The 13,742-nt window shown below is 50.1% G+C and overlaps 2 protein-coding genes across 4 annotated transcripts in view; one reads left to right on the top strand and one right to left on the bottom strand.

The window, feature by feature from the left end:
- Window positions 1-12,755, top strand: part of NSG1 (neuronal vesicle trafficking associated 1) — a 48,794-nt gene extending 36,039 nt beyond the window's left edge. Inside the window, exons 6-7 of one of the 2 annotated variants that reach the window (XR_003511607.1) lie at window positions 8,608-8,791; window positions 12,089-12,755. The gene's annotated coding sequence lies outside the window, so the exon portion shown is untranslated. The remainder of the gene's footprint in view (window positions 1-8,607; window positions 8,792-12,088) is intronic. The other variant, XM_027545024.1, reaches the window with a different exon arrangement.
- Window positions 1-13,742, bottom strand: part of STX18 (syntaxin 18) — a 118,534-nt gene that overhangs the window by 3,253 nt on the left and 101,539 nt on the right. For both annotated transcript variants that reach the window (XM_027545019.1, XM_027545020.1), the window contains exons 7-9: window positions 10,004-10,092; window positions 3,489-3,547; window positions 1,695-1,764 (exon numbers count right to left, since the gene is read on the bottom strand). In XM_027545019.1, the coding sequence (XP_027400820.1) occupies window positions 1,695-1,764; window positions 3,489-3,547; window positions 10,004-10,092 (218 nt within the window). The remainder of the gene's footprint in view (window positions 1-1,694; window positions 1,765-3,488; window positions 3,548-10,003; window positions 10,093-13,742) is intronic.

Genomic DNA, 13,742 nt, shown 5'->3' with positions numbered 1-13,742 from the left:
GGCTGGGCCTTGCTCCCACCCCGCGGGGTGCCTGTCCAGAACTCCAGGACAGCTGCTTCCTGTCTGAGAAGCAGCCCCCTAACCAGAAGCAACTGTGAATGGCAGTCAGTGCCCCTCGGTGGCTGGGCTGAGGAGCAGACACAATGGCTGTGGAAGTAAGTGCTGCTAGTGCACTCAGCCACTCAAAACCTGAGTGCTTCTCGCTGCACATAGGCTCTGCCTGCTGGTGAAGCTCTGGCTGTGCCATGAAACAGGGCATCACCCAGGTCGGCTGCAGCCACACCCACAAATAACAACGGTTCCTAGTTCAGTTCCGGATGGAGAGCCCAGGGCGGGCCGGGCACTTCCTATTCTCCACCCAAGAGGGACACGTGTGACCTGGGCCCCGGTCTGCAGAGGGGGAGGGGGCTGGGGAGTACCGCAGGTCATACAGCGAGCAATGGGGAACCAGGTTGGAGCTGGCTGTCTGGCTCTGCTGGGGCTCGGAGAGCGAGACATCTGATTGAGCTGTTTTCTGTGTTAGGTGGCTGAACTGATGCCCATTAGCCTTCTAAATGGAGGCTTAACATATATGGACTAGAATAGTTCCTGCAATGTGCTCATGAAAAGAGCAACTCTTGCAAACCTGAACAGCCTCGTGTGCCCAGTGTGCAATGATCTGACTCTGGCTGTGTGGTTTAGGGGACATTTTGTGAGTGGAGTCTCTTAAGTCAAGTGGCCCAGTTTAACACAGTGGAGAAAAATGATTTTGTCCTTCAAACCTTCCAGTCTGGGGATACTGAATACAAAAGGGAAATTTTATCAGGTGTTTTCTAAAAATTTTGTCGGTTAGTGGCTAGAAGAACTTCCAACAGCAGGCAGGTAGAAATGAAATGAAAATCCACTTATGAGAACAGTCACACTTCCTGTGAGGACGGGACACCCGAGGTGGCAGGGACCTGGCATCTGGGAGGGCCGAGCCTGAACCTGCACTGTGAACCTGAACTGAATTGCTGAACTGCTCATTGTAAAGCTACTACCCATCAGGCACTGTGCTGGGCACTTTCCATGGGTTATGTCTGTGCCTTACGACAACCATACAAAGGCTGCTCCATTTTATAGATGGAAAAATACTGTGGCTCAAAGAGGCTCCCCAGCTTTCCCGAGGGCACCCAGAACCGCAACCTAGCTGTCTCCCTTGCCCAGGGGCTCTGCCGCATGGGGCTGGGGTGCGTGGAAAGTTGTCCCACAGTCCATGGAATTCTCTAGGCCAGAATACTGGAGTGGTAGCTATTCCCTTCTCCAGGGGATCTTCCCAACCCAGGGATCCAACTCAGGTCTCCTGCATTGAAGGCGGACTCTTTGCCAGCTGAGCCATCAGAGAAGCCCAAGAATACTGGAGTGGGTAGCCTATCCCTTCTCCAGGGGATCTTCCTGACCCAGGAATCGAACCGTGGTCTCCTATTGCAGGTGGATTCTTTACCACCAGAGCCAGCAGGGAAGCCCAAGAATACCAGAGTGGGTAGCCTACCCCTTCTCCAGCAAATCTTCCCAAGCCAGGAATTGAACCCAGGTCTCCCGCACTGAAGGCCTATTCTTTACCAGCTGAGCCACAAGCAAACAGTTGCAGAGCCCTGATGACCTCAGAAGAAATGTCCCAAGTTCTGAGTAGATGCCCCTGTAAGATAAAACTGAAAACAATTATTTTTTCTTACCTGCTGTAAAACCTTCTCTGTGAAGATCTCTTGGAGTCTGGTGATTTCAACCACTTTCCCTTCTATTTGCCTTCATTAAAAAAAAGAAAAACAGATACACATTAACTGTTAGTACCTGGTGATCTTAACAGCAATGTCACACATTTCTAAAGAAGTCGTCTCTTCTAAGTGAAGGCATGGGAGGGAGGGAACACCATGGTGACTCACAGTGGCCTGCTCAGGACACAGGCTCAGGAGGGCAGAGGCTCATGCTCCTCACTGGTTCCCCTTTAATGCCCTTCAGCTTTCTGGGTGTACTGGATGGTTTGGAAGCCCACCCCTACCACTTCATAAGCTGACCCCTGGGACCCCTGACTCCTGAGTCAGTGCGGGGCCAGGAGCACATGGCTGTACCCAGTAGTTACAAAAGGCAGAGTCTCCTTTAATGCCGAGCCCTGTCCTAGCAACACAGTCATACGTGGTGGGGATTCAGAAGAAAACGCCAGAATATGCTGTCACCCAAAACCCTGTTACCACTCAGCAGGTTAGAGGAAAGGGTACATTCGCCATTCAAACCAACTCTCTGTGGAAAGGAAACCTCCTTTGATTCCGGCTGAAAATATCCCATCTGGGTTCAGCACCGGAGCATGTGGGCCTCTCCTGGTTGCCTGGACAGCACAGGCGACCCTGGGGTGGTCTAGCGGGTGTGCGTCTAGAGGCTGAGCTCCCAGCCCAGGAGGAAGCAATGTTCGGTGGGGAGATGACTCCTCCAGACCAGGTGAGGGAAGCAGAAGAGAGGAGAGTGAGGAGGGGCCAGGGCAGGAAGAGCACCATCTTGAAGAAGGACTGGGAGGCCCGCCTGTGAGGGCAGAGGCTGCAGAAGAACCCAGGGCAGTGGTCAGGGGAAACCCTGCACTCAGCCTCCAGGGCTGCAAGGCTGACATGTCAGGACGAGTCTTCTTTTGGGAAGTGGCCACGATGCAACAAGAGTTTCAGCACGTCCTTTCAGAACACTCCCGGCATTCCCAGGGCAGCAGGCCCGAGCGCTTTCACTGGAGGGCTGGGCGGTGACCCTACTCACGTGGGCCACAGCCATGGGCCTTCTGTGTGGCTGATAGCCTGGTCAGGGAGCAGCAAGACCCCAGTGGAGCCCTCTGCAGGGCTTCCCTCTGCCAGCCGTCCCTGCTGCTGCTACTGCTGCCGCTAAGTCGCTTCAGTCGTGTCCGACTCTATGCGACCCCATAGATGGCAGCCCACCAGGCTCCCCCATCCCTGGGATTCTCCAGGCAAGAACACTGGAGTGGGTTGCCATTTCCTTCTCCAGTGCACAAAAGTGAAAAGTGAAAGTGAAGTCGCTCAGTCGTGTCTGACTCCTAGCGACCCCAAGGACTACAGCCTACCAGGCTCCTCTGTCCATGGGATTTTCCAGGCAAGAGTGCTGGAATGGGGTGCCATTGCCTTCTCCGGCCAGCCGTCCCTATTTATACTTAATTAACCCCTTTCATCTTAGGGTAGCTAGGTACAGACAATCCCCTCCTGGCAGCTGTCATGACATGTGCCATCATGACCTTTCAGATGGGGCTGCAGCACCTGGGAGCCTGGGAGCGGCCCACAGAGGGTACCTCGCAGGCCCACAAGTTGAGGGGCAGTGAATTCGTGCAGCTTCCTTACGGGGGGCTGGAGGCAGGGGTAGCTACATTTGGCCCAAGGGCCACATGTGGATGCCTGAGCACCAAACTAAATGAGTGAAGTTTCTACTTTCTGGGAAAGTTGTAAACTAGGCCATTTGCTCACCCGGGAACCCCACAAACATACCTGACTTCGTCAAACAGGCTGTTCATTTCACCAATCAGGCGCTGATTTTCTTGTTCAAACTGTAAGGAAACACACACATTAACTCGAGTCTCAAAGCAACCCACCCAAAGGCAAGTGTCGAGCACAGTGAGTCTGTGCAGAACTCTTTGATCCACCCTCCGAGAATCACGCCGGAGCCCCTCTTTCCAGCATGGAGTGAGTCAGCGTTACTGGAAGACCTTGAGCATTCACGTGAGGATAGCCAGGCTGCAGGAAGAAAATGAAACCCCGCAGTGCAGTGGGGCTGCCTGAGGCTAGACTTCTCAACTCGCTCGTTTGAACCGCAAGCGTACAAGCTGACTTTTATGAACGATGGCGAGCGTGGAGAAGTGTGGGTCATCCCCGTGATGCGTGTACCACGTTGTGTGTGTCTCCAACCTTCTGTGTGACTGTGAGCTGCCTGGACCCACACACCTGTTCCAGCTGCAGTCACACATGCAAATGTCCTGTGAGGCACCTCTGTGCCGGGCACCGCACAGGGAAGAGAAGGGAGCTCTTGGCCTGCAGAGGCTGGAAATCCAGCTGAGGACCAGGCCACCCTGCCTTAGTACAGCAGCAGGGATGAGGAAGATGAGGGGCAGGGGCTCGGTTCACCTGGGTGCGCTGTGCTCTGCCTCTGCCCTGCAGGGGAGCAGCCTTGCTATCCTGGCTGGTGCCTTCCCGTGCTGCTCTGCCAGGTTTCCTCAGCACCCTTGCTGGCTTCATGCCTTCCCTGCTGTCTAAGGTCTGCCCTCCCTCCCTTTTGGTCTAGGTGATCTGGTCCATTCCATCCCTGCACCATGAGCATGGGGCCACTCCACACTGAGGCCTCCACTCCACCCCAGACCCACCGGGTCAGAAGACAGAGAAGGGGAGCGGCAGGGGGTTGGAGGAGTGCTGGGGAAGCCCCCCCGAAGGGCCACCCCAACCACAGCAGGCTGCCTTGCTGGCTGCTGAGATGGTACTGAGATGGCCCTCCTAACTGTGCATCAAAAAGGCGATTCAAGGGAATATAACTTCACTCCTGAGTTTGAAAGAATCAGCTCCGTTAATTGTCAGCAGTCCAGTATTTAAGAAAAAAATATTATTACTTCAGCATGTGGGTGCTAATTTGACTAATTCTCTCAGGTACTTTACTCAGGTTTTGGATTTTTCCTTTGGGCAAGGGGCATTTTCTTTGAATTCTTCTAATGACAAAATATGGCCCCAACCTTTTAAATCTACAGTCCTTTCATGCTTTTGAACTATTCCTAAACAAAATTAACTAGTGGTTTGAGGTGGTTTATTACTGGAATGTTCCTTGAGAACAAAGCTTGCTTTTTTCCCTCCCCAGCTGAAGGGCATGTGGCTTCCATTCAGGCCTTTGTGTTACTGTTCCTTCTGCAGGGCTCCCAGTTAGCAACGTCGGGAGTGGATCACATTCTGGCTCTGACTTCCTGCCAGATGGGTTCTTGCAGTTACCTGAGAAATTCCCCATTCCTGGAGGAAGTGAGAGAAACAAAGGCCTGAAGGGATCAAGCAGTAAGGTGGGATGAGGGGAGAGGTGTGTCTATGGCCAGCCTTAAGGAGTGCAGGCTCCATGCACGGGGTGGGAGTTACAATGAAACTGCATTAACAAAAAAACAACACAGCAGAACCTGTTTCCCACAGCCCAGTGCCCAGGAGCCTTCTATCTCGATGGCCGGTCGATGAGGCAGAGGCCAGGCTGCTGCCCGCAGTCCCCTGCACAGGCAGGGTGGTTTCTGAGGTTGTCTGGGCAGCAAACCCGTACACCTCCTCTCTCATCTGCCGAGTGAGGCAGGGAGCCACCAACACCAGGGGAGGTGGGGGATACGGCAGGGGCTCCAATGACCCATGTCCTGTGTCCTCAGGGGGACTCCCTGGCTGACCCTGGGCCGGCCACTGGCCTTCTGTGTGGCTGTCAGTTTCTCTGTGTGAACAGACATGGTGGGTGATTCCTATCCTTTCCTGCCTGATCCTGAGGGTAGGGAGGGAAGCCTCCTCCATCTTCTAAGCTGTTTGCCCTTGGGCGGGTAACACCCTCTCAGTGCCTCTGTCTTCATCACTAAACTAGGGGAAACTAGAGTACTAATAGAGTTGGTAACAACTTTACCTCTATGAATGTTAATTCTTGTTATGTCATTCTCCAGGACTCAGATTCTGGATATGCAAAATGAGTCATTAAATGCTTTGGAGGCCCCTCCCTGGGATTCCCTGGTTGTTCAGTCAGTAAAGAATCTGCCTGCAATGTGGAAGACGTGGGTTCAATCCCTGGGTTGGGAAGATTCCTTGGAGGAGGGCATGGCAACCCAGTCCAGTCTTTTTCCCTGAAGAATCCCCATGGACAGAGGAGCCTGGCGGGCTACGATCTACAATCCATGGGGTTGCACAGAGTTGGATATGACTGAGTGACTAAGCACGCAGCACAGCACCCCGGTTTCAAGTTCAAGAGGACCACACGGCTCTGGGTCCCTTCAGTCTCTCGGGCGTGAGGAGTCCACGCACAGCACTCTCAGCGGGGCTCCCTGGCACTACACAGGCACCGTGCAGCTGCAGCCCCACAATCAGCACCAAGGACAGGGGGGCCTCCAGGCCCTGGGAAGACACACCTGCCGGCGTCTTCCTCCATCTCTGTCCCCCTGAAAAAGGGGCTGAGGGGCCTAGATGACGGGGAGGGTGGGCAGGCCCGTCCTGGGGAGAAATGACAGCAGCCAGCCGGCCTTTCTGGGCTGTTCCACGCTATACTGCTTAGGTCTCACCCCAGAATACGGTGCTTTCCCTCAGTGCAGACCCCCAGCAACTGCCAACAACAGTGGGAGGTGTCGCGGTTACAAGTCCTACCACATGGGGCGTCTAAACTAATAAAGCTCAAGTGCTCAGACGCCGCTGGACAGAGCAGGTGACATGATTTAACTGCTTTATTCCATTTAGAAGTCGGCCAGACTTTCGAACAGGACCTCCCAAAAGGGTTTATAACCTGGTTTAAAGGCTGCAGATCCACATTGTGCATACGCTGTTATAGAAATCCTTTTCTAATCCAGAAAAAGAAAATCACTCCTCCCAAGGCCTCTGAGTGTCAAATGAGGAGAAATATCTGCGCTGCAAAGACCTAAGAAGAGTTCACTAGAGCAACACAGTGGACCCACGGGGGGCTTGGCCCAGAGGGCAGCCTGCCTCTCAGCTTGGAGCCCACTCCCCAGACCTGCTCGGGGCTCTTCCAGTTATGTTTTATTTGTGCCAAACACTTTCACACCTGTGGCTCCGTGCCCCTCACCCTGACCTCCACCTGTGCCCCAGTGAACCTTCCCAGGGTCTAGACCCCAGCTTTCACCCGTGTGGCGCTCAAATTCTATCAACAATGCTCATGTTCCCAATGTGTAAGCCAAGCGTGGCCACAGACCACAGGCCCTGCCAGCCACCCACCTGGTGCTTCCAGGGGCCTGCCTCACGGCACAGGGGCCGTGGGACACTTTTCAGGCAAACTGAAGAACTGAAGAACAGGAGTCACTTTCATGTCTTTAAAACTTACCCCAAAGAAATAGATTACTAAGTGCAGTGGTTTCACTGGAGGCAAGTAAAGTGAAGGTGGGCTCAGAAAGGAGGTGTTTTTCTCTGTGTAACATCAGAAAACAATTTGGTTCCACTCAGCCTGACCACAAACATCTGCTTATATTAACCCAGGGGTATTAATATACCTGTATCACGAGTGATGAATGGAAATGTGCGAAGAATTACATAATGCTCCGCAGCCATTCTGGAACAAGTATCAACAGCTCATGTGGGTGAAATAATGGATTAAATTGCTATTATAGAGCTTAATTCATTATTTTACCCTGAGGAAAAATTCCAAAACAGTGACTATGAATTATGACCACAATTTGCTATTAACGCTTTCCAATTTAAAACCAATAGTGTGGCATTTCTTTTTCTTCATTTTCAGGGTTGAGCCTTTTAAATAAGATTCGAGTCAGTCGGACTGTAAGGTATGGTACTTGGCTATGAGCCCCCGTTAAGAAAGGAGTGAAGTGAACATCAAACAGCCTGTCGTAACGGTGCTGAATGGAACAGCCTCCTGCCCCATCCTCTTGCAATAACGCAATAAAAATTAGGGAGGGATGCCCTGCTGGCTCTGATCGCTAGGGTCACCAGTCTCGTGACACCGAGGTAGCTAGCATTATTGGGACTGGTCGCTGGCACGTTTTTGGACGATGCTTCCGTCAAGACAGCACAAGGAAAGGCACGCATGGTGCTCCAGCCATCATTATGGAAAGACAAACCTCACGATGTGAACGTGTGTTTCTCATACGCATCGATTACATCACCCTCTGAACATGCAGGGAACGCAGGACCCCATGGGCCCAGCAATAATCTCTCACTGTTGGCGAGGAAACAGCCGCTGAGCAGCTGCTATGTGCCCTGCACTCTGCTGGGCGCTCATATATACATGACCCCATTCCTGACAACCCTGTCAACCTCCCAAGCTCAGGTTCAGTGAGGCTCAGCTTCTTGCCCCCAAATTACAGAGGCAGTAAGTGACACAGAGGATTCAAAACTTGCTCTGTCTCACAGCTCACGTTGCTGCATCATCTCTCACTGGGGCCGAGCATCTGCTGATCACAGATATCCTTGCTGCCAGCCCTCCTCTGGTCCAGCCCCCGTGCAGCCGACAACTTCTGAGCCCACGTCTGTGGACGTTCACATGCTGCTGCTGCTCACCGCTGCCCGGTGGGGGGGAGAGGCAACAACTGGCAAACAACGGCCTGCCATTCCTCTACCTATTTCCTTTATGAAGTGGGGCAGCGTACTTTAAAAAAATCCTTAAATAGAAGCTACGTTCTGCCTAAACACAAATGTATTCTTTCTTAATGAAGGGACAGTGCTGTACATATTTTTATCTCTAGCAAAGATAGGGTGGTCACGTTACATGATCTGGGGGAACACATGACATCATTTACAGTTATAAACTTATTTTGTATAAACTGAAGAAGAACTATGAGGTTTCAGGAAATTTGGCCATCATCTAGCTATAGGGGAGCATGATCAAACTGCCCTTCAGTCTGCTGGCTTCTCCGCCTTGACCTGCTCTGGCCCTGTGTCCCAGGTGGCGTGTGTCTCTCTCCACCCTGGATGTGCTTTCAAACACCTGCTGTCAGGGGTCTCCCACGGTCACGTCTCCAGCTGGAGCCCCAGGCCCGGGATCCCAGCACCCACCAGACACCTCCTAGGACCCACACCTGCCCCTGATGGAGGGCATCACCCCGACTGCCGGCATCCTGCGTCCCCAGGTTAGAAAGCTCCCGGCTCTTTCTCCTCCCTCTCTCTCTCACGCCCAGCTGCCCTCCCCGATCACCAAGTCCTGCCCACTTCCCGTTTCTCATCTCTGCCCTCACTGCCCGCCCTGGCCATCACCCTCAACCTCTCCCAACTGGACTGGCTAGCAAGGACTGCTGCTTGGAGTCGTGTGCAGGCTTCTGGGTGGCATGCTTGCTGGACTGGGGAGCACTGAGCAAGTATCCCAAATTGGAGGTGTATCTGGACCATGACAGAAGCAGGGTATCCTATACTGCTTTAAGGTATCTGAGTTACTTCCTGGGCTCAGAATTATTTTTGTCTATCAAGGACACAGGGAGCTCTGCCTCTTGTTCCACAGCCTCCGAGGGAGTGCCCCAGAGCAAGTCCCAGGAAAATCGAGGCTAATGGTATCATCACTGGAATCAGTGTCACGCTTCTGAGATGATTTAAAGGGGAAACTGCTCATCCGAGAGAATGAATGTTGGTGAAACAGCCCTGAGTACAAAGCATGTATGAGGCTCCAGTGAGCAGCAGCTACCACCCAACGTGGCCCTCCAATCCTGCCGTGAGTGCAGCACACACATCACAGCCCTTCCTCTGCATTCATACGTGCGCGCATGCACACACACACACACACACACACACACACACACACACACACACGAGGGCATGCCCGGCTCCCCTCCCCTGCCCCGGGCCCTGCTAGAAACGGACCAGACTGGGGCTCGGACCAGGTCTATCGCTTTTCTTCTGAAATTCAACCAGAGATGATAAGCTGCAGCTGGCAACTAGGGCATGGGTGACTAAAAGGTGACACTGGCAGTTAAAGTGGCACTCGTCATTTGCAGTCATTACTTACGATTTCTTCACAGTATCATGTACCAGCAATTCAAACAATTAAAAAGCACCATAGCAATGAATATAAAAGAGTCATTTAGAAGACTGTTTTACTGCTGCCAAAAAGACATCTAATATTAGTAATGTTATTCTAAGGCAATTTCTTCCTTAATTATGCTATTGCAAATTTAAAGCATATGAAAAGTATACTAAGAATTAGGAAATCAAGTGGAAAATTGTATCTAAACTATAATTTTTAAAGCTCAGCATAAAAATAAGGGTAACAGCATTTAGGGTGACCTTCTATTCAATGAAATATTCTTACTAAAACTAGTTAAAAACACATGATTAGGAAGAGACTAGCTTACCATTTGTATTTCTTCTGGGGATAATTCATCTTCACCTTTGCCATCTCCCCAGCTTCCCAATTCAGGTTGTGCTTCGACTGGAACCTTTTCTGTTTAAAAAATAAATAGAAAGCAAAATAGTCACTTTAGAACAGGTTGGTTTAGGAGGTAAGCATATTAAAAAAACCCGAGACGAAGCAAAATTGTAGGGCTTTGTCCATCCATATTTGATTATCTCTCAGTTAATATTCAAGTACTGTGGTGTGATCCTTTACAATGTTTGGACCTGTGCTGTGTGTGTGTGTGTGTGTGTGTGTGTGTGTGTGTATGTGTGTCAAAAGGGGACCCTCCATACAGTTTCGGTACTGCCGTGATCTCAGCAATGGTCACAAACCAAATGGATGTTTTTCAGGACCAGTTTTCAAGTGGACTTTACTTCAAAACACATACTCACACACTTACATCCTTCCCTCTGCTTTTTAAAGACTGTCAAATGTACGGGCAATTTCATTAAAATGTTTCCTGTATTTCATTACAATACAGGAAATGACACACCACCCCTCATGCCCTTCCCTCCCAGAAGTAGCCACTCATTGGTGCTGTGATGTGGCCTCGCAGGCTCTCTCTGGCATGTTCACATACAAACAGATAAGCAATTCCCTGCCTCCCCTGCCCCCACGCCAGCCCAGAAATAATTTATAGTTTTGCGAGTGTGGTATTAATTATTTGCTTTTCACAGGTATATCAACGGTAACATGTTGTTCTAAAACTTGCTTTTTATAACTTCACAGTGCATCCTGGTGATTTTCCTATGTCACTCCACATAGATCTCCCTTGTTCTTTACTTTTTAAGTATTTATTTATTTAGCTGCAGCCTGCGGGATCTTTAGTTGCAGCATGCAAAGTCTTGGTTCTGACACTTGGGGGGTCTAGTTCCCTGACCAGGGATGGAACCTGAACGCCCTGCACCAGGAACATGGAGTCTTAGCCACTGAACCACCAGGGAAGTTCCTACTTCGTTCTGTTAAATTGCTGCATAATATCCCACTGTAAGGAATTCTCTGTGTAACTAACTCCACTGATAAACCTTGTACTTCTGCTAGTACGTGTGCCAGGACACACTTTGGTGCAGTCTGATGTATTCCAGGACAGCAACCTGGGAACAGACTGCTGACGGGTGGTGTAGGAACATTAACCTAGAGAATGTTTTCGTCATGATCATAAACATGGACCAGACCTCTGAGACAGCAGACCAACAGCACAGCTCCCAGAAGGGGCTGTGCCACCTGGGGCCCTGAGGGCGAGGCCTGTGTGTCTCCTCGGGGGTGGGTGGATGCTGGAGCTTCGCCCTTAGGTGGAGGCTGTAATGGGTCTTCTTCCTATAGGTGACTCTGTCTGCTGTCTCAGCAGTGCTTCTGGGCTTATCAGCGGGTTGCCAAGTACTTAAAAGGCAAATACCGCTTCTTTTCCTCCCCGATGTCAGTTAAATTCCCATGGCTGCTCTCAGTCCCATGAGGGAGGCAGAAGTCCAGAGTTTTTGTCTGGAGACTGATAAGGGAAAAGTACATAATGATGGTGTCAGTTTACAGACAGCAGATTAGGCAGACCTGTGTACAAAGTACAGTTATTATTCTGGATATGTCATCACAAAAAAAGAAAATTAAATGTGCATTAATTTTTTTAAACACCATCCTTGTAGAGAAGGGGGACAAAAAGAAGCAAATGTAGAAAAATATGGGAAACCTATTGAAAATATGTCCATGACTTTGTGCAAGTTTTTAGAAAATGGCTGTTTTTTTTTTTTTGCCAGAACCATCATTGTATTTATAAATGACACATGTACATCCCACCCCCGCCAGAGCCCAGGCTTCTCTGTCCATGGACTTCTCCAGGCAAGAACACTGGAGCGGACTGCCATTCTCTACTCCAGCCTCTACCTTGTACTTGACCTCATTATGGTATCCATCTTGAGCTTTCACTTCTATGTGTTTAAGGATAAGAACACCAAAATTAGAAACAGAAACATCACTCACATCAGAATCAAGTATAAACCACTCTGAGCTAGAATGGGAAGTCTGTTAACAGAACTCACGCTCTCCTTTGCAGCCACCTGGAGCCATCCTGACCTGCAGCAATTAAGAATCAACTTGAAGCATGGTGCCCCGAACACCGGTGCTTTGCCCAGACCTCCCGCCTGCCCCGATGCCGAGAGACTCAAGTCCCGATTCCGTGGTCCAGCACTCAAGGCCCTCTGCATTCCGGCCCCCCTGACCTCAAGACCCACTCCTCCTCCCCTTTCTGTGAGTTTTACTGACCCAGAAGTGCTTTCCTCCACTGACTGCATTCCACATCTCCCCTGTGCTCTGTGGCCTCTGAGTGTTTACTCATGCTATTCCCTCTGCCTGGAACATTCTAAGCTTCCCCCCTTTTCAGGTCCAGACTCATTTCTCAGGACCACCACCACCTCCTGAAGTCCACTTTGCCCATTTAAAAATTGGGTTATCGTTTTCTTACTGACTTGTAAAAGTCCTTTCCACGTTCTAGATACAGATCCCTTATTAGGTGTGTGATTTTCAAATATTTTCTCCCATTCCATGGGCTTTTTTCACTTTCCTTCCTTGTTAATTCTTTGCCAAATCTGAGATCAGGAAGATTTAGCCCTGGTTTTTGTTGTTGTTGTTGTTTTTTTAACAAGTTTTAGGGTTTTAGCTCTGTAAAGGCCTTTGGTCTTATTCTGAGTTAGCGTTAATAAATGGTGTGACTCAAGTGTCAATCTTTGTTCTTCTGCATGTAGATATACAATTTTCCCAGCACCAATTGTTAAAGAGACTGTTCTTGCCCACTTGAAGGAAATCAACTGGCCAGAGCCACATGCTGTTATTTCTGGATTCTCAGTTCTGTTCCATTCATCCATGCCCATCCCTGTGCAGGCATCCCTGTCCTGATTACTGCTGCCCTGCTGTCTGTTTTGAAATTGGGAAGTGTGAGTCCTCCTACTTTGTTCCTTTTCATGACAGTTTGGTTTTCTTGAGTTCCTTGCTTTTCCTCATGATTTTAGAATCAACTTGTCAATTTTCACAAAGAAATCAGCTGGGATTCTGATAAGGAATGCACTGAAATTGTGGATCATTTTGGGGTGTACTACCATCTTAACAACATTAATTCTTCTGATTAACTTGAGATGCTTTTCTATTTGCGTGTGAGTCGCTCAGTCATCTTCGACTCTTTGTGACCCCATGGACTGCAATCCTCCAGGCTTCTCTGTCCATGGGACATTCCAAGCAAGAACACTGGAGTAGGTTGCCATTTCCTTCTCCAGGGGATCTTCCCAACCCAGGGACTGAACCCGTGTCTCCTGCGTTGAAGGCAGATTCGTTACCGTCTGAGCCACCAGGGAAGCCCCCTTCTATTTGTTTTGGTTTAGTTCAGTCGCTCATTCTTGTCTGGACTCTTTGCGACCCCATGGACGCCAGATTTCCCTGTCTATCACCCACTCTCAGAGTTTACTCAAACTCATTTCCACTGAGTCGGTGATGCTATCTAACCATCTGATCCTCTGTCGTCCCCTTCTCCTCCCACCTTCAATCTTTCCCAGCATCAGGGTCTTTTCAAATGAGTCAGTTCTTCGCATCAGGTGGCCAAAGTATTGGAGTTTCAGCTTCAGCACCAGTCCCTTCCAATGAACACTCAGGACTGATTTCCTTTAGGGTTGATTGGTTGGATCTCCTTGCAGTCCAAGGGACTCTCAAGAGTCTTTTTG

Source organism: Bos indicus x Bos taurus, chromosome 6 (assembly GCF_003369695.1).
Source record: "Bos indicus x Bos taurus breed Angus x Brahman F1 hybrid chromosome 6, Bos_hybrid_MaternalHap_v2.0, whole genome shotgun sequence".
Lineage (NCBI taxonomy): Eukaryota > Metazoa > Chordata > Mammalia > Artiodactyla > Bovidae > Bos > Bos indicus x Bos taurus.
The sequence above is the reverse complement of the archived record's forward strand: the minus strand, read 5'-3'. Positions and strand labels throughout refer to the sequence as shown.